At 46.1% G+C, this 17974-nt stretch overlaps 1 protein-coding gene across 6 annotated transcripts in view; it reads left to right on the plus strand.

Annotated features, from left to right (window-relative positions):
- sumf1 (sulfatase modifying factor 1) overlaps positions 1-17974 on the plus strand; it is a 203638-nt gene that overhangs the window by 27508 nt on the left and 158156 nt on the right. For all 6 annotated transcript variants that reach the window (XM_070895732.1, XM_070895736.1, XM_070895731.1 and 3 more), the window contains exon 3: positions 1194-1268. In XM_070895732.1, the coding sequence (XP_070751833.1) occupies positions 1194-1268 (75 nt within the window). The remainder of the gene's footprint in view (positions 1-1193; positions 1269-17974) is intronic.

A 17974-nucleotide genomic window follows, 5' to 3' on the forward strand; every position in this document is an offset into this window, starting at 1 on the left:
GGTAATAGGTCGTGGATGACTGGATTAATGGCACAGTTCAGGCAGAGACTATTTTGTGAGTGTGTGTGTGTGTGTGCGTGTCACTGTTTAACACTACAATAAACAGGACCACTCGAGTAAGTCACGATCTGTGCATATCCAAATTCTGGAGTACCAGCTCCTGCAGCACATGTGGTCCTGTTGATTTTATTTGAAATCTCACTGAAATTGGAAGGAGAGGAAAAGCAACTGAGGCAGGTGGCTAGCTGTGCTCACCAGGCATTTGGCTTCCTCACTTGTTTTCCATTAAGGTTTTTATTAAAAAGCTTCTCAAACTTTCTTTATACAGCACTGTAACAAAGATTGTGGTGAATACATGTTTCTATACATCTCTTTTTAAAAATGTGCCCCTGCCATGGAACATCTATTCTGCTTCATCTCCTCTGTTATTTATATTCTGTTCTCTATTCCCTTTATATTCTTCACCATTCCTCTCATCACCCAGTTGCTTGCAGATCTTCCCTCCTCTGAAGCAGAATTCTGTTACTCATTGCTTCCCATGCACAACACAACATCCTCCCCCACCGCGCCCTCCCCCTCCACCTGTATTTTCCCTGTGACCATCAGTATACTAATGCACTTATGACTGCCTAGTGGGATCCCTAGTACATTTAACTCCAGTGAGAGCAGCTAAGAGTATCCTGTTCCAATGTCGACCTAATCGTAAGGCCGGAGTGGAAAATGGAAGTGTTGCACTTGTGAAGGAGGGCATGTTCTGAGGTTGAAAATCTGGAGGTCCAATGTAAATGGAGTTTTGCTCTGCAAGCAATACTCCCATGTACATTGCACGTCTCTCATCAATAGCCCAGCTCAGCAGTGTAAACCTACTGTTCCAGTTGCCTCTGGGAGCAGTGAGCACCACCAAAGTTGGTGGTTTCCACTTGCTTCTCTGCAAGGGGGGAGGGGAGGAGTAAATGTAAATGCATTAACCTCCCTTCGTTAGCATAAAAATGAATGGACAGGAGAATGCAACTGCAAAGAACTTTTGAGGAAATGAGGTAACGTGAGAATATATATGCAAGATGTGACTGAGACTGTCGGAATCGAGCATGGAAGTTTGGAGTGATTGAAGCAGCACTGAGGCCGTTAAATCCAAATGAAAAGGAGACCCTAACTTGCAGTTAACACTCAATTGTTGGTTCTTTCCCCCTCAGGCAGAAACATTTGGAGACTCCTTTGTGTTTGAGGGGCTACTGAGCGACACAGTGAAGAGCAGCATTACCCAAGCAGTAAGTACTGTACACCTCATACACACTTGTGCATGTTACCCACAGTTGTGACGTTCTGCCAGGTTCAAAATCGGTTTCCACTTGCTTCTCTGCAAGGTGGGGGTGGGGGGGGGGTTCCAAATGAATATTAACGGAATCGAGGGATATGGGGATAGTGCAGGAAAGTGGAGTTGAGGTAGAAAATCAGCCATGATCTTATTGAATGGCGGAGCAGGCTGAATGGTCTACTCCTACTCCTATTTCTTGTGTTCTTATATTGGCAAGATGGGATCATGGCTTGAGCTGTGAGATTTATCTTGCTGCAGATGAAAATAACTAATAATGCCTCGTGTCACAAGAGACACAAATGGAAAATTGGACATTATCAATTTTTAAGAAATACATGCACATACTTCTTGGGTGTCTTATTTATCTATATATTAAAAATCCTTCTTGTCATGATTTTTGGTCACACTTTTATGGCAACATTTAAACTGTCCATGAAACTTTTAGAATGGAAATTCCTATAACAATGTAGTTTTGGGCTCTGGCCAGTAGTTGGTGTTGTGGAGCAGGTTTCCGAAGTCTTTCCAAACCCCCTCACCATCTTGTATATCAAAACACCTTTATATTCATTCATTGGCCATGGGCAGCATCACAGGAAATTGGTATTTTAGAATTTTTGCCAACTGCTGAATGAATAGGCCTTCACGTTACCTGTTAATAGTTGGTTATCGCAGTTTTGAAAGAAAGAAATTGTTGCATTTATATTGAAAGTAATTGGCCCGTGAGACTGCATTGTCTTTTCCAAGCTTTTCTTTTATCCATGTTTGGCGTAAATTGTAAAAGTGTTTGAGACTTGCTTGTAATCTGCACGATACCACTCTATAAATGCTCTTCTTCACTCAACTGGTCTCTATCTTGCTTTGCTCTGATGTCTTGCCATGTGCTGTGCAGTAAACCTCATTCCAGTTGGGAAGCAGCTGGCAGCATGTTAAAATCATCTGATATTAATAAAGCGTGCAGAATTGGTCGCGACTTCACCAGGTGTTGTTGGCTTCAAATAGTAAACCGGTGCTGTGGAAGAAATACTCATGAGCTCACAGTTAAACACCTCTGAAGACAAACGACTGGGAATTGTGCGAGAGCGCCAGCAAATTTGTGGCTCGTGCCAAGTTTTACTAACTTGGGAATAGAAATCCGATGTGTGGAATGTGGTCTCAGAAACGAAAACATCACAAGACAAATCCTTTTAAATATTGGGTCATGGGATCATTTTTACTCACTTGCATTAAGATATGTATCGACTAAATTTAGTGAAACTTGCAGTCTTTATACTGTATAATTTTTGATTTTCATAACTACTGTTTGCATTTCTGCATAGGTTACCGAGACGCACAAATGGCTATGTGTGGTTAGGTAGGGCTTTGCATAAGCAGGGTTGAGAGATTAGCAGGTTGAACAACAGAGTTGGTGGGGGGTGGGGGGTGGGGGGGGCAGCAGGTGAGGGCATAGTGGGCACTGGTGGCTTCAAGTCTTTTGTGATATTTGGCCAAGATGAGTAGCGTCCGATGTAGTGGCCCACAGAAAGGAGTTACATAAATTTTTGTACAGCCACTATAATCACTCTGTCAGACTGACTCGTGTCCCATGGGGCTTTACCCAAGTGTTTGTGGGGGGTGGTGGGATTGAGTTGCAATGCAGCTGGGTTTTCCACCTTCCCCTGGGGGCAGAGGGTTGGCGATGGGACCATTCCAGCTCTTGTGGCCTCCACAGATTTAGCTCATGAGACCTCGAGGGAGGGAGTGAAAGTGGTTGTGGATCATCAGTGCTGTTTTTAGATCCAGTGCTCTCCTCAATAGTGCAGGTGTTTTGTACCCATCTTCCTCTTCTAGGCACAGCAGAATAATCTGGGATGCCAATGTCTCCGTGACTACCATTGGTGTTTGCCCTGAGTGGAGGAGGAGCGTCCGGGAGGGCGCTGAGCACATCGAGTCTCATCGCCGAGAGCCTGCAGAAAACAAGCGCAGGCAGCGGAAGGAGCATGCAGCAAACCAGACTCCCCACCCACCCTTTCCTTCAACTGTCTGTCCCACCTGTGACAGAGACTGTAATTGCCGTATTGGACTGCACAGCCACCTGAGAACTCACTGAGTGGAAATAAATCTCCCTCGATTTTGAGGCACTGCTGATGATGGTGCCCTGACCACCTGACCATGGGTGTCTTTCAACCGACAACCAAATTTCTGACTCTAAATATCTTTCCATTGGCCCCCACTGGAAAATGCATGTGAAAAGATCCTTCTGAAGACCGTATCCGACTCAGCAGTAATCTCCTTTATGGTCAAATAGCCTGCCAACAATTGCTGTCTAGGGTCACACTCAAAAAATGGCCAATGGGTCTGGTATCTGCCTTCAGGACAAGAGAGAAAAATAACGAGTGCACCATCTTTGTACATGTAATTTCTGGTCATGTGTAACATTCCTCTCTGGTCAGCATGCCCAGGGATTCAAAAAATTCACTCACTAAGTCATTCATTCATTTAAAAAAGTATAAGCGTATCCATCTTGTACAACTTTATGTATTAAAAAAACAATTTAAAAAAATTTGTGTGACTTTCGTCTCAAGTTCCAACTTTATTGACCTCCTTTGATGAAAAAATAAATAAAAATAGAAAATACTGGAAACAAATGCAAGTTGTTGCTGAAACACCCAGCGGGTCAGGCAGCATTTGTGAAGAAAGAAACAGAGTTTACATTTCAGGACGGTGACCTTTCGTCAGCCTGAGGGAACGTTAACTCTGTTTCTCTCTCCACAGACGCTGCCTAACCTACTGAGTGTTTCCAGCATTTTCTGTTTTTAATTTCAGATTTCCAGCATCCACAGTATTTTGCTTTTGTCCCTAGATATCATCACTGGAAGGGATTCCCACCCCGCCTCCCCCCACTCCCCCTTTACCTGTGTAGTGTCCCTTCAGCTGGTACAGCAGGGAAACCATTACTTTTTACCAAAAAGACCTCCCTCCCACCCCTCTACACTTTTCTGTCTTGCTGTCCTGAAAGCACCGAATCCTGCTCGGATACAGGGCCGCAGTCAACGGGCAAATTCCAGTCCAAGCCACCATTCTTCATGTGTGAGCCTGGAGCGTGAGTGGGCTGACTGACTATTGAGTTCTTAACAGCTGACGATCCTCATCCAGCGTCCACACAAACTCCAGCAAGGATCGCCATCAAGAACAGTGAGTCTACCTAATACTCTCTCTCCAGGGGCACTGATGAAAAATTGTAATGCCCAATTGCCATACTGAGATCAGCTAACTCAGAGTATATCGGGGATCGAACCTGCAACCTTCTGCTTTCATGTTCATCCAATAGAGGAACTCTGCACCAACTGACTTCTGTCTGTACAATTCCTTAGCTAAAGTGACCTGCTTATTGTGGGGGGTGGGGAGCAGGAGGAAAGAGAGTTTTCTCGGCGTCAGCTTGGCAGTATGGTTACAGTCGGCCATTTGTCATTGTTCACTGACACTCGGTGCGCGTATGAATTCACTAGTTTGATTGCTGCTATTTTGACTTCTGTTCATTTTGTTAAAAGACAGATCAGGCGTGTGCAGTGGGTTAGCACACCATGCTTCTCTTCTGGGATGTGGATTGGGCTTCAAATCTCCTCTCTCTGCCTTTGAAACGAGGTCAGGGCAGGCTCAGCCCATTTGCTAACTGTTGTGGCCCATAATTAATAAATTGACAGTCTCACTCCAAAATGTCAGATAAATTCACACTGGTCTGACAGTTCTTCTGCGATGGGGATTCAGGCATATTATGGGGGCAGAGTAGTGGGAGCAGTAATCTGCACTCGGCTATACTTGGGAGAGCTTGATGTTGAGAGCTTGCTGATGAAAGTGGATAAAGCGTTTTACTCCAAAACTTGAGATCCTTCCCCGAGATGAAAAAAAGGACAATTTCCCACAATGACAATGTTGTGAGTCAGCAGGTGAACCCCTTCTCTGGAGTGAATTATTTTATGCCCAGAGTGGAATTTGCATGTCGCTTGCACGGGTTTGTAAGCACGAAGCTGGTACTTTTTTGAACTTAGGAACTGAAGAGCTAGATCTTGCTGGTCTTTCCCAGTCTGGAACATTCCTAGGTTCTAATTGAAGATATATCTTCAGTTTAATACTCTTTCCGTAGAGATATGCAGAGGACATTTGGTCACATTATTTCCAATATAGAAAGCATCATTGCGAGTGCCTTTGATGATCTCGATTGTTTGCGTATTGTATTGCTTTCCACGTATCAGTGCAAAGATTTCAAATGTTTTAATTTCTTTAAGGAGAAGTGGGGAGGCTGAACGGGCCGGGCCCGGCCAGAACGGGCCCAAGACTTCGGGCAGGGCCCGTCCCCAGCACCTGATTTACAGGTAGGTGGCGTTGGGTCGGGTCAGGAGCGCGGGTCGGGTCTGGGGGAGCGCGGGTTGGGTCGGGGGGGCGGAGGGAGGTCGGGTCGGGTCTGGTCCGGTCAGCGGGGGTGGGTGGGGGGGGGGAGCCGTCGGGAGCACGGGTCGGGTCGGAGGAGGGAGGTCGGATTGGCTCGGGTAGGGGAGGGAGCGCGGGTCGGTTCGGTTTGGGTCGGGGTGGGGGGGGGAGAGGCAGAGGGAGGTCGGATCGGTTCATGTCGGGGGCGAGGGGAGGGGAGGGGAGGGAGGTCAGGTTGGGTCCGGTCCGGGGGGCGGTGGGGGAGGAGGGCTCAGGAGCGCGGGTCGGGGGGGTGGTGGGAGGAAGGTCGGTTCGGGTCGGGGGTGGGGCGGGGTAAAGTCCGGTCCGGCGGCGGGGGGAAGCGGGAGTCGAGTCGGGTCGGGAGGAAGAAGGAGCTGGGCGTGAGAGGAGCCATATGCACACAGCCCCAGTGAGGCCATTCGGCCAGGGCTAGGGGCTGCGTGCTTCGGGCCCCTCCCACGCAGTTTTGGGCGCCTGGAGCTACTGCACATGCGCGCCCACTGTAGCACGCATGTGCAGAGAGCTCCGCCCCCTACAGCTCGTGCTGCACCGCGCCGAGGGCTAGAGGACCAGCAGGGAGCCGGAGAATCTGTAAGTTTTTTTTAGGCGCACTTTGTGGCGTGAAAAACGGGCATCCAGGTCGAGGCTGCGCTGTTCTAGGCGCGGCTCGAAACCTGGGCCCATTTAGTTTAAAGTAATGTCGGTCATTCAACATTACTTCAACTGCAAGTACTAGTTCCACAATGAACTGCAGGTTTGGTGAAGCTTGTTTACATCCCTGAGGTGGTTGCACATTTTTTGCTCGCTCTGTTCCGTATATCCTGTAGCATTGATATCACTCCCACCAAAATACAGTGAATTACAATCCCAATCGCTCGCTATCTCTCTCTCTCTGCCCTAGTTTTAGAATCACTACACAATAAATTGTCAGTGTCTATTAATAATTTCTGTTCCTATTTGTATAACCTAATTTAAAATCACTAATTGTTAATTGGCTATTATCTTTATATATCCCAGTTTTTAAATCACATAATGAGTTTCTCTCTCTCCCCTCTCACATATCTCTCAACCTGCAGTGCATTGAAAGGATGGAGTTCAATTTGGTGCTTGGGGAGGGTATGCTCTCTTGTGATTTTTTTTTTTCCCTCCCCCCCCCCTGTCCCCTTTTTTTCAAACTCTGGCACAATTTAAAGTAATTTAACTATATTTAATCGATTGGTACCAGATCTGCAATGAATCATCATAAACTATAGTTATGCTTTTCTGAGTGGCATTGTGTAACATCTTTAAGGTGTCACTTTCCCTTCACGTCCTCCTTATTTTCTCCAAATTTCCCACACAGTCGTCCTCATTTGCACTTTCCATTAGCAACAGTTTTGCAACTTGGACACACTTAAAAGATTCATGAGCTCACCTGATTGGCACCCTCTCCTCTGAGTCAGAAGGTCATGGGTTCATGCCCCACTCCTGAGACTTCAGCATAAAATCTAGGCTGACACTTCATTGCAGTGCTGAAGGAGTGCTGCACTGTCTGTGTTGCTGTCCTTTGGATGAGACGTTAAAACGAGGCCCCGTCGGCCCTCAAGTGGACATAAAAGATACCACTATTTGAAGTGCAGTGGCGTTCTCCTTGGTATCTTGGTCAATATTTATCCATCAACCAACATCACTAAAACGGATTAGCTAGTTATTTATTTCATTGCTTTTTGTGGGAGCTTCCTGTGCGCAAATTAGCTCGTGTGTTTCCTACATCATAGCAGCAGTGACTGCACTTCAAAAGTAATTCACTTCATTGGTTGTGATGTGCTTTGAGATGTCCTGAGGTCATGCTTGGGTTACGGAGAAGCAAAGTCGACCTTCGTCCTCTCCTAATCGCTATGCATTGATCCTCAGAGCCAAAGTATCTGTGTCAACATTGATTGAGGACCGGATGTGGCTCAGCTGTGATTTCCCGTATGATTGAGTAGGTTGCCAAAACTGGCTTTGTAGCAGAGAGCACCCAGTTCCTGTGAAGCTCTCGCCCACAAAGTCAATCAACTGATGAGGAGAAGGGAGACAAAGCGAAAATAGTTATGACCTCAACCAGGCAGTATCTATTCTGGGAATAGCTCAACTTTCAATCATTTTTATCTTGGTTATAAAACCGAAGATTAAGGAAAATCACATGTCTGTTATGTCACTGTTGTCAAGGCCCTGTCCTGTTTTCTGTAACTCAGCAAGCTGTTGAGTGAGAAAGTGTTTGACTGTAAATTGTCCAGTGTTGAGCTGCGTTCCCAAAATCCCACTTTTGTAATGCTTGCCATTCACCTGGGAAATTTAAACATTTAGAAAGCAATTCTATGAATTGCAAGCGTTAAATTAAAAAAAAACTTTAGCCAACTGCAGGCCTCGAGTGAATGGCAAGTGTTGGTAGAACTAGTTCAGAGCTCAGAGCCACAGAGTGCATAATAAATATGGGTTTGATCCCTGCTTCTGCTCATCTCCCCAGCTGAGCTGCGGCATGTGGGAGGTACGGATTGGCGGCTCTTGGTTGCCCTCGCACAGGAGAGTGAAACTTCAGTGGAAGGGTTTCCTGCATTACAACAGTGATTACACTGCAATTGGACTTCATTGGCTGTAAAGTGCTTTGAGATTTAGTGCTGGACAGGCTAATGGGACTCAAGGTAGACAAGTCCCCTGGTCCTGATGAAATGCATCCCAGGGTATTAATAGAGATGGCAGAAGTTGTAGCAGATGCATTGGTTATAATCTACCAAAATTCTCTACTCTGGGGAGGTACCAGCGGATTGGAAAGCAGCTAATGTAACACCTCTGTTTAAAAAAGGGGGCAGACAAAAGGCAGGTAACTATAGGCCGGTTAGTTTAACATCTGTAGTGGGGAAAATGCTTGAAGCTATCATTAAGGAAGAAATAGTGGGACATCTCGATAGGAATAGTGCAATCAAGCAGACGCAACATGGATTCATGAAGGGGAAATCATGTTTAACTAATTTACTGGAATTCTTTGAGGATATAACGAGCATGGTGGATAGAGGTGTACCGATGGATGTGGTGTATTTAGATTTCCAAAAGGCATTCGATAAGGTGCCACACAAAAGGTTACTGCAGAAGATAAAGGTACGCGGAGTCAGCGGAAATGTATTAGCATGGATAGAGAATTGGCTGGCTAACAGAAAGCAGAGAGTCGGGATAAATGGGTCCTTTTCAGGTTGGAAATCGGTGGTTAGTGGTGTGCCACAGGGATCGGTGCTGGGACCACAACTGTTTACAATATACATAGATGACCTGGAGGAGGGGACAGAGTGTAGTGTAACAAAATTTACAGATGACACAAAGATTAGTGGGGAAGCGGGTTGTGTAGAGGACACAGAGAGGCTGCAAAGAGATTTAGATAGGTTAAGCGAATGGGCTAAGGTTTGGCAGATGGAATACAATGTAGGAAAATGTGAGGTCATCCACCTTGGGGGAAAAAAAACAGTAAAAGGGAATATTATTTGAATGGGGAGAAATTACAACATGTTGCGGTGCAGAGGGACCTGGGGGTCCTTGTGCATGAATCCCAAAAAGTTAGTTTGCAGGTGCAGCAGGTAATCAGGAAGGCAAATGGAATGTTGGCCTTCATTGCAAGAGGGATGGAGTACAAAAGCAGGGAGGTCCTGCTGCAACTGTACAGGGTATTGGTGAGGCCGCACCTGGAGTACTGCGTGCAGTTTTGGTCACCTTACTTAAGGAAGGATATACTAGCTTTGGAAGGGGTACAGAGACGATTCACTAGGCTGATTCCGGAGATGAGGGGGTTACCTTATGATGATAGATTGAGTAGACTGGGTCTTTACTCATTGGAGTTCAGAAGGATGAGGGGTGATCTTATAGAAACATTTAAAATAATGAAAGGGATAGACAAGATAGAGGCAGAGAGATTGTTTCCACTGGTCGGGGAGACTAGAACTAGGGGGCACAGCCTCAAAATACGGGGGAGCCAATTTAAAACCGAGTTGAGAAGGAATTTCTTCTCCCAGAGGGTTGTGAATCTGTGGAATTCTCTGCCCAGGGAAGCAGTTGAGGCTAGCTCATTGAATGTATTCAAATCACAGATGGATAGATTTTTAACCAATAAGGGAATTAAGGGGTATGGGGAGAGGGCGGGTAAGTGGAGCTGAGTCCACAGCCAGATCAGTCTTGATCTTTTTGAATGGCGGAGCAGGCTCGAGGGGTTAGATGGCCTACTCCTGTTCCTAATTCTTATGTTCTTATGTTCTTATGAGATGTCCTGATGTCATGAAAGGTGCTGTATGGTCTTTTCTTTCCGAGGCGAGTGCTACCACTGACCATTTGTTACTAGATTTTATCTTCTCCCACTACATAATATAATTAATTCCACATAGAGAGGTGTCGTGTGGGAAGGAAGGAGGACAGTAGGCGTATGTTTGAGTTTGTGTGTATGTATTGGCACATGCGGCAGAGCCTGGTTTCCAGTCGTCTTGGATCCCTTTGCCACTGGACCAAGACCTTACTCCGTCAAGCCTGTGTGATGGCTGGTGTGCAACAGCCACCCCACATTAAAATAATTAACGCACAGGCATCTTCCACTGTTTAAAATTAGTTCCTCAGTCACCTGACTACTCATTTTTAGTGTGGAAACAAGTCATCCTGGACCCTGAGTGATTGCCTATGATGATGAATATAACTGAACATTCGACATGAGCTGATTTTGAAAACAGAATTAAAATGGCAGTTTCTCATGGCTCGCTAATTAAACAAGTTTTTATAAAATGACTTTTTAATATATTACCTGCATTAGTTTACTCAGAAAGCACACATGTTGGCCCATTCTTTTGTCCTTCCTGTTATCCATTGCCTTTGAGCTGCAGGGAAAATGTGGATGCTGCATTTGGTTACAGTAATTTCACAATGAGCATGGATGTCTCGCGTTATGAAAATGTCCTCTGCCTATCATGGTCATATACTCGTGTTTCCTTCCTCAGCCTTTGAAGAGATTGGGATGTCTGTTGATGTTTTCTCCTGAATGTTTTAAGGGAGCATGTTCCAATGTGGAGCCCTCCTAAAACCAGTCTCATTCAAGTTAGATTGAAGTGTGTTAAAACACTACTTGTCGCAAAATGGAGACCAGCAGAGCACTTGAACTCGTAATCGAGACTGACACTCCAGCGCAGTACTGAGAGAGTGCTGTACTGTCGGAGATGCCATCTTTCAGATAATATGTTAATCCGAGACCCCATCTGCCCTCTTGAGTGGACGTAAAATATCCCATGGCACTATTTCTAATAAGAGCTGGGGCGTTTACCCCTACCAACCCCCCCCCCCCCCCCCCCCCGGCAGTGCCTGGACCAGTATTTCTCCCTCAACCTACATCACTCTATTTTATAAAAACAGAATATTCAGTGGTTATCATATTGCTGATTATGGGACCTTGCTGTACGCCAATGGGCCGCGTTTCCTAGTGGCAGTCATTCAAAAGTACCTCATTGGCTATAAAATGCCCTCACGACGTCATGACATCAGAGAGGTGCTATATAAATGCAAGTCTTTCTAACCTAGGACAAGAAGCTCTAGGTCCTTGCCATGCAATCCTATTAATGAGTCTTCTGTATTCAGCTGCTGGGGGAAAGTTAACGGAGGAAACTGCTAAGCCTGAAGTAAAGCTTTTATTTAATTTGTTTGGCTGTTAGATCATGTCCACATTTACACTAGCAATAGTTAAAGCTGTTTATGCATAACTTGTCCCAGCTGGAAGGACTTTACATAAAAGTCTGTCACCATGGAGACAATATTGTGTCTTGCTTTACTCTGGCACACTATGCTGCAGTTTGAGAACTCATTATCGTTTTTCTTGTAATGTTATAACTGGTTAAGTGTCAGTTATAACTCGATCGAGATAAGGATCTCTGCTCACTTTTTTTAATGGAAATGAGCTCGGGAACCATGAAAAACATTGTAAGATCATTGTAAGATTATAAATATGCAGAACCTTTTGAAACAGTAGGATGGCCTAAAATGGATTGGTGATGTAGAAGGGAAGTCTGAAAAAAAGAAAAACTTGCATTTATATAGCACCTTTCACGACCACCAGACATCTTAAAGCGCTTTACAGCCAATGAAGTACTTTTGAAGTGTAGTCACTGTTGTAATGTAGGAAATGCAGCAGCCAATTTGCGCACAGCAAGCTCCCACAAACAGCAGATCAGAGAATCTGTTTTTTGTTATGTTGATTGAAGGATAGATAATGGCCAGGATACCGGGGATAACTCCCCACCTCTTCTTCGAAATAGTGCCATGGGATCTTTTACGTCCACCTGAGAGTCTCCTCCGAAAGACGGCACCTCCGACATTGCAGTACTCCCTCAGCACTGCACTGGAGTGTCGGCCTAGATTTTTGTGCTCCAGTCCCTGGAATGGGACTTGAACCCACAACCTTCTGACTTGGAGGCAATGCCCTCTGGGGGAAGATATTGTGTTCAATATCATCCTCCCTTTGTCTTTTTATTGAAAAAAATGTCGGCATACAGCCTGTTTTCTTGGGATTAACTCCCAGAGAGAAACAAGCTACATAGGATATTGTTCAGCACACATTAATTGGAATACTAGCTACCTCAGAATCATGTATTCCCTCATACCATATCAGTTTGAGACAACAAGTTTCATCCAACATTTTCCAGAGAAAACGGAAAGAAACCGAGCTAACGTTTCAAATCGCTGGCCTTTCCACAGAACTAGAGAACGGTCATTGATTTGAAACATTAACTGTTTCTCTCTCCACAGCTGCTGCCTGATCGGCTGAGTGTTTCCAGCATTTTCTGTTTATATCTCACATTTCCAGCATATGCAGCTTTTTATTTTCCTTCCCAGAGAGATTTTCCCCTTTTAAATGTTGGAATATGTTTTGTTACGATGCTTGGCTAAACAATAAATCGGGGTACTGGGTTGCAGGGGAGGTTTCTCATTCAAGAGGATTGGCAGCTTGACTAGCCAATCATCGACATAAGAAGCTTGGGGGCGGGGTCAGAGTCCCTCTCCCTCGGCATCTCCACATTTAGATGCGGCGCCCGCAAAGCCACGTGTGTTCAGTCGATGGCACCATGGGGCAGCCCGCTATCCTGGCAAAGCCACGTGCACGCTCCGCCAGAGAAAAGAGAGTGAAGTCCCCTCTCCTGGCATAAAGGGCAGCAGTGAACGGCCAACTGGAAGATATTACAGATGTCACTTGTTCCAGCCTGGAAGGATCCCGACGTGAAGAAATTCCAGGCCACGGTCACCTTTACAGCCACTGGCAGCGCTGTCCTTGCCCTGAGGTGGCAGAGTTCTGTGAGCACCTCCTTCGGAAAGCACAGACGCCTCACACGCTGCTCCGGCTCAGGCTGAGGTAAGAGAATTGCTCTGGGAAGATTCTAGGTGGGTAAGGCCTCCTGCTGAGAGCCCTTTTCCCCCCCCCCCTCCCCCCCGTCCTCCTCCACCTCCCTCTGCGAGCAGCTTGTCCTTTTCTTCACTGCCCTGCTCCATCTCCGTGTCATGCTGCAGATCAAGGGGGATGACCAGTAGAACACCCATGGCTGGGGACAAGTGGTCTGACCAGAACCTTTGAAGTCAGAGCCAAGGCCCTTCTCCATTGGCAGCACCACTCCCTGTCACCTCACCAACTTTAGGCACCTCTGGAAAGCACCAAGCACTTGCATAGAGCCAGTAGAAATTAATCCGCAACTAACCTTAGAGTGGTTGTTGAGTCCTTTAAATAGCGCTGATGTGGGTCCTTGCTGCTGCTGACACATGTTCAACTATGCTAGGTTGGCTCCAGCATTGAGGACGAAAATGGCAGCGCTGGTGTCACGTCAGCGTTGCATGCTGATCGACATACCTCCGGCGCACCACCCTCACTAGAATAGCTTCCAGTGTGGCCCACACCAGAAGCATGAGCGCGCTGCGCAAACGTCATTTTCAACTAAGTGGCAAAGGTAGTGCTGAAAAATCGGATGCTACGGAACTGAATTTCTGGCAAATCAAACGCTTCAGTAAGTGCAGAAATACTAAACCTTTGAGTTAAACCTGGGTACAGGCTGTGACTGAATGCAATCTGCTATGTTGTGGTAAGCCTTGAGTAGTTGTGGCTCAGGAGTCTTTTCTCACTGTACTTTGGGTTCTCTAGATACTTCGTGGTGTGGTTAACACCTTCAGCTTCAGCTTGAAGCGCTTCAGCTTGAAGCACTTCAGAAGCCGGGTCCTTTTACACTCGGCTTGAGTCTCCTGAACCATTCCTTAGAGCCTGTTTCAAACCGGCCTGTTTCTGTTCAAATCTTCTTTAGTTTTGGTGAATTTTATGCTCCTCAAAATGTAATGCTAGGGCTGGGGATCGAAAAACATTCCTCCTCCTGGTCAGTCACTCCTAGGTCAGGTGTAAATATACAGTAAAGCTGCTTCTACACCGTGTGACCCAAGAGACATTTTGCTCAGCATACCTAAATTAAAAAATCTATATTAACTCAGATGTTTAATGGATGCTGTTCTTTTCCAAAGTTTAAAATGGAAGACCAGGGAAAGTTCATCCATGAGATTTCATGAAGATTCTTTTAAACAAGGATTAATTAAGATAAAAGCATTCACTGAATCTTGCAGCACAGAAGGATGCCGTTCGGCCCATCGGGCCTTTGCCGGCTCTTTGACAGAGCTATTCAATTAGTTCCATTCTCCTCTTTCCCCATAGCCCTGCAATATTTTCCACTTCAAGTAATTAAGACAATTCCCTTTTGAATGTGCTACCACCATCGCTTCAAGCAGTTCATTCCAGATCAGCTTTGAAGTAGAAGTGTGAAGCACTGCATGTAGATAAGCTTGTTGAGCAATTGTTGAAGCAAAGTTCATTAACCTGTACTTCATTAACATTTTTGTCACCTTGATGGAAAGATAGTTTGATGTAATTTTTCTGTTACAGTTTCATAAACCAGTATCCCAAGGCAGCTCCCACTATCAACCTCCTACAGTACAGTTTTTTCATCATTTTATTTAAAATAATTCAGTTATCCTGTGTGCCACGAACATTGTAGTTGATTATAGAATAAAATATTTATTTCTTCGTTCCTGGGATGTAGGCGTCGCTGGCAAGGCCAGCGTTTATTGCCCATCCTGAATTGCCCTTGAGAAGGGGATTGTGTGCTGTTATCACATGTCAAGTAGCAGTGTTCCTTCTGATCTGTCATTCTGCAATGAAAGGAAAAGCAAAATTAACGCTGGGATGTTTGGGCAGATCTGCAATTCATTCGAAAACAGCTTAAGAGAAGGACTGAGTCTTATCACAAGCTTGCATTATATATAGGACGCAAGTATTGAAACCGAAAGATGTTGCTGAAGCAGAATTTAACAGGGACATAAGACAAGGAACATGAGCAGGCCATTCAGTCCCTCGGGCCTGTTCCGCCATTCAATTAGATTATGGCTGACCTGCGCCCTGAACTTCATTTATCCATCTTGGCTCCATATCCTTACCTAATAAAAATCTACTTGTCTCCGTCTCGAAAGCTCCAATTGTCCCAGCATCCATGGCCTTTTGGGGGAGAGAATTCCAGATTTTACTCCTAAATGGCCTAGTTAATATATGGAATAAAAGCAGAAAATGCTGCAAATACTCAGCAGGTCAGGTAGCATCTGTGGAGAGAGGTACAGTTAATGCTTCAGGTCTTTGATCAGAACTGAAAAAAGTTAGAGATGTAACAGTCTTTAAGGAATGTCGGAGGCAGTGAAAGTATGGAAGGAAGGAAAGAACAAAAGGGAAGTTCTGTGAAAGGGTGGAAGGCAGGAGAGATTAAATGACAAAAGGGATGACAGTGCAAGGCAAAAGAGGGTGGTAATGGGACAAGTAAAGAAACAAATGATGGATCCAAGTGTAAATGACAATAGCAGAGTCATTACCAACAGCTGCTGTCCAAAGTAAAAATGGGATTAGTGGTTATGATCTGAAATTAATTGGAATTACATAGAATATACAGCACCCAACCAGTCCACTCGAGCCTGCTCCCATCTTTTCTAGTTTTGCTCTTCCCCTCAAGTGGAAACACTCTGCGGCCAAAATTGCCCCTTTGCGCAGTGCCAGTTCGCGCCTCCGTCCATCGTAATGAGTTAGCACGAGGGCGCGGTGCCCATAACCAACCCGCGTGCAATTGCCCACCCCTTCGCCGATGGCGCTACAGCTTTGCGCCACGCTCTGACGTTGCTCGCGATGCTCCTCTGCGCAATGTGATGATGAGGTCATCGCTGTGCGCTTCCCCTTGCGACCGCCCCGGAAGGTTATATTGTCCCGCACCCCTTGACCTAACTCTTGCCAATGCGAACAACTTTTGCCGTCGGTTTCAAGTAGTCAGGCTGCAGCACCAGCGATATTTAAAGGCGTGCTGTTGAAGATATTTTTTTGTTGGCCAAAGTTTTTCCCCAAGTTGCAGTTATTTCATTTTTTGCATGTGCCACCGTCGTCATTGATTGCTGGCCCTCAGTTTATTTTGGCTTCTATCACCCCCCTAGTTTTGCCAGGTCCAATTGAAAACAACAATATTCTTTGCCAATCATGGGCTCGGTGTTGGCAGTGGACTGTCTCCTCTGACTTCACCATCGGAAGATGGTTCGCAGAAGACAAAGGCGCCGTCATTTAGCCAGGCAGAGGCATCGGGAGAGTGAAAGAGAAAGGCTGGCATTCGAAGAGGCACCAGCACTGGGAAAGGGTCATGCACCGAGGATGAGGGAGAGGGAAAGGGAGAGATACAGGCAAAGGGAACAAGAGCAGCAGGCACACCAACAGGAGGATGCAGAGGGACAGCAACAGTAAGACCAACATGAAGAGGTCCATGAGCAGGGAACGGCACATACACAGACTTGCCAACAGAAGGCCGTTCGCACCCAAGGTGTTTCGCCAACAGTTTTCCTATGTTCACTTTACCGAGGAGCAGTGTGTCCGAAGTCTGTCATTTACAAAAGAGGTGATGACTGATTTTGATGCCAATGGATCTCTCCAAGGAGCCACAGCAGACATCTCGAACATCCACCAATTTGTCACCCATTGCTCCATTCGTGACGTCACAAATGCTCTGTACAGAAGGTGGATGAAATACATCTCGTTCCCCATGACGAGACAAAAGCAGTGAGAGAGGTCAACTGGCTTTGTCAGGATGTCACGCTTCCCCATGGCGCAGGGTGCCATAGACTGCACACACGTCGCCTTGAGGGTTCCATACCGCAATCCTGAGATCTTTCGTAACCAAAAAGGATTCCACTCACACACTGTGCAGTTGTGTGACCGCATACGCACAATAATAGCTGTTAATGCCCGTCATCCTGGCAGCAACCACGATGCCTTCATCCAGTGCCAGACCGATGTGCCAGCTCTGTTCCAGCCCCGGCTGGCTCCTCTGCGACAAGAGCTATCCGCTATGTACCTGGCTCATGACTCCCCTCTGCAACCCCAACACTCCTGCCCAGCACCCTTACAATGAGAGCCATGCCACCACCAGGAGCATCATTGAGCAGACTATCGGAGTGCTGAAGCAACATTTCTGCTGCCTTGACCGCTCATGAGGAGTTTTGCAGTACTCGCCTGACTGGGTGTCCCTATTCGTCATCGTCTGCTGCATGCTTCACAACATGGCAATCATGAGGGCACAGCCATTGCCCGAAGGCATAGCCGTTGCACCTCTGGGAGGAGGAGGAGCAGCAGGACCAGGAGTCTGAGCTGCAGGAGGAGGCACAGCCAGCAAGCAGGATGCGCCGACAGCGTCCCGATACTGCAAGAGAGGTCCAAGATCATGGATAATCAGGGGGCTATAGGGAGGGAGGAGCTTAAAACAATCACTCACTAAAGAAAAAGTTCTCGCTAAAATAATGGGACTAAAGGTGGACAAGTCACCTGCACCTGATGGCTTGCATCTCAGGGTCTTTAAAAGAAGTGGCTGCATTGATTGTAATCTACCAAAGTTTCCTGGATTCTGGAGCGGTCCCAGCGGATTGGAAAACCGCAAATGTAACACCCCTATTTTTTTTTTTAAAAGCTGACATACAGAAAGCAGGAAACTATAGACCAGTTAGCCTAACCTCTGCCGTTGGGAAAATGCTGGAGTTCATTATTAAGGAAGCAGTAGCAGGACATTTGGAAAAGCATAATGCAGTCCAGCAGAATCAGCATGGTTTTATGAAAGGGAAATCATATTTCACAAATTTGCTGGTGTTCTTTAAGGATGTAACGAG

The sequence above is a fragment of the Pristiophorus japonicus genome, chromosome 12 (genome assembly GCF_044704955.1).
Source record: "Pristiophorus japonicus isolate sPriJap1 chromosome 12, sPriJap1.hap1, whole genome shotgun sequence".
Lineage (NCBI taxonomy): Eukaryota > Metazoa > Chordata > Chondrichthyes > Pristiophoridae > Pristiophorus > Pristiophorus japonicus.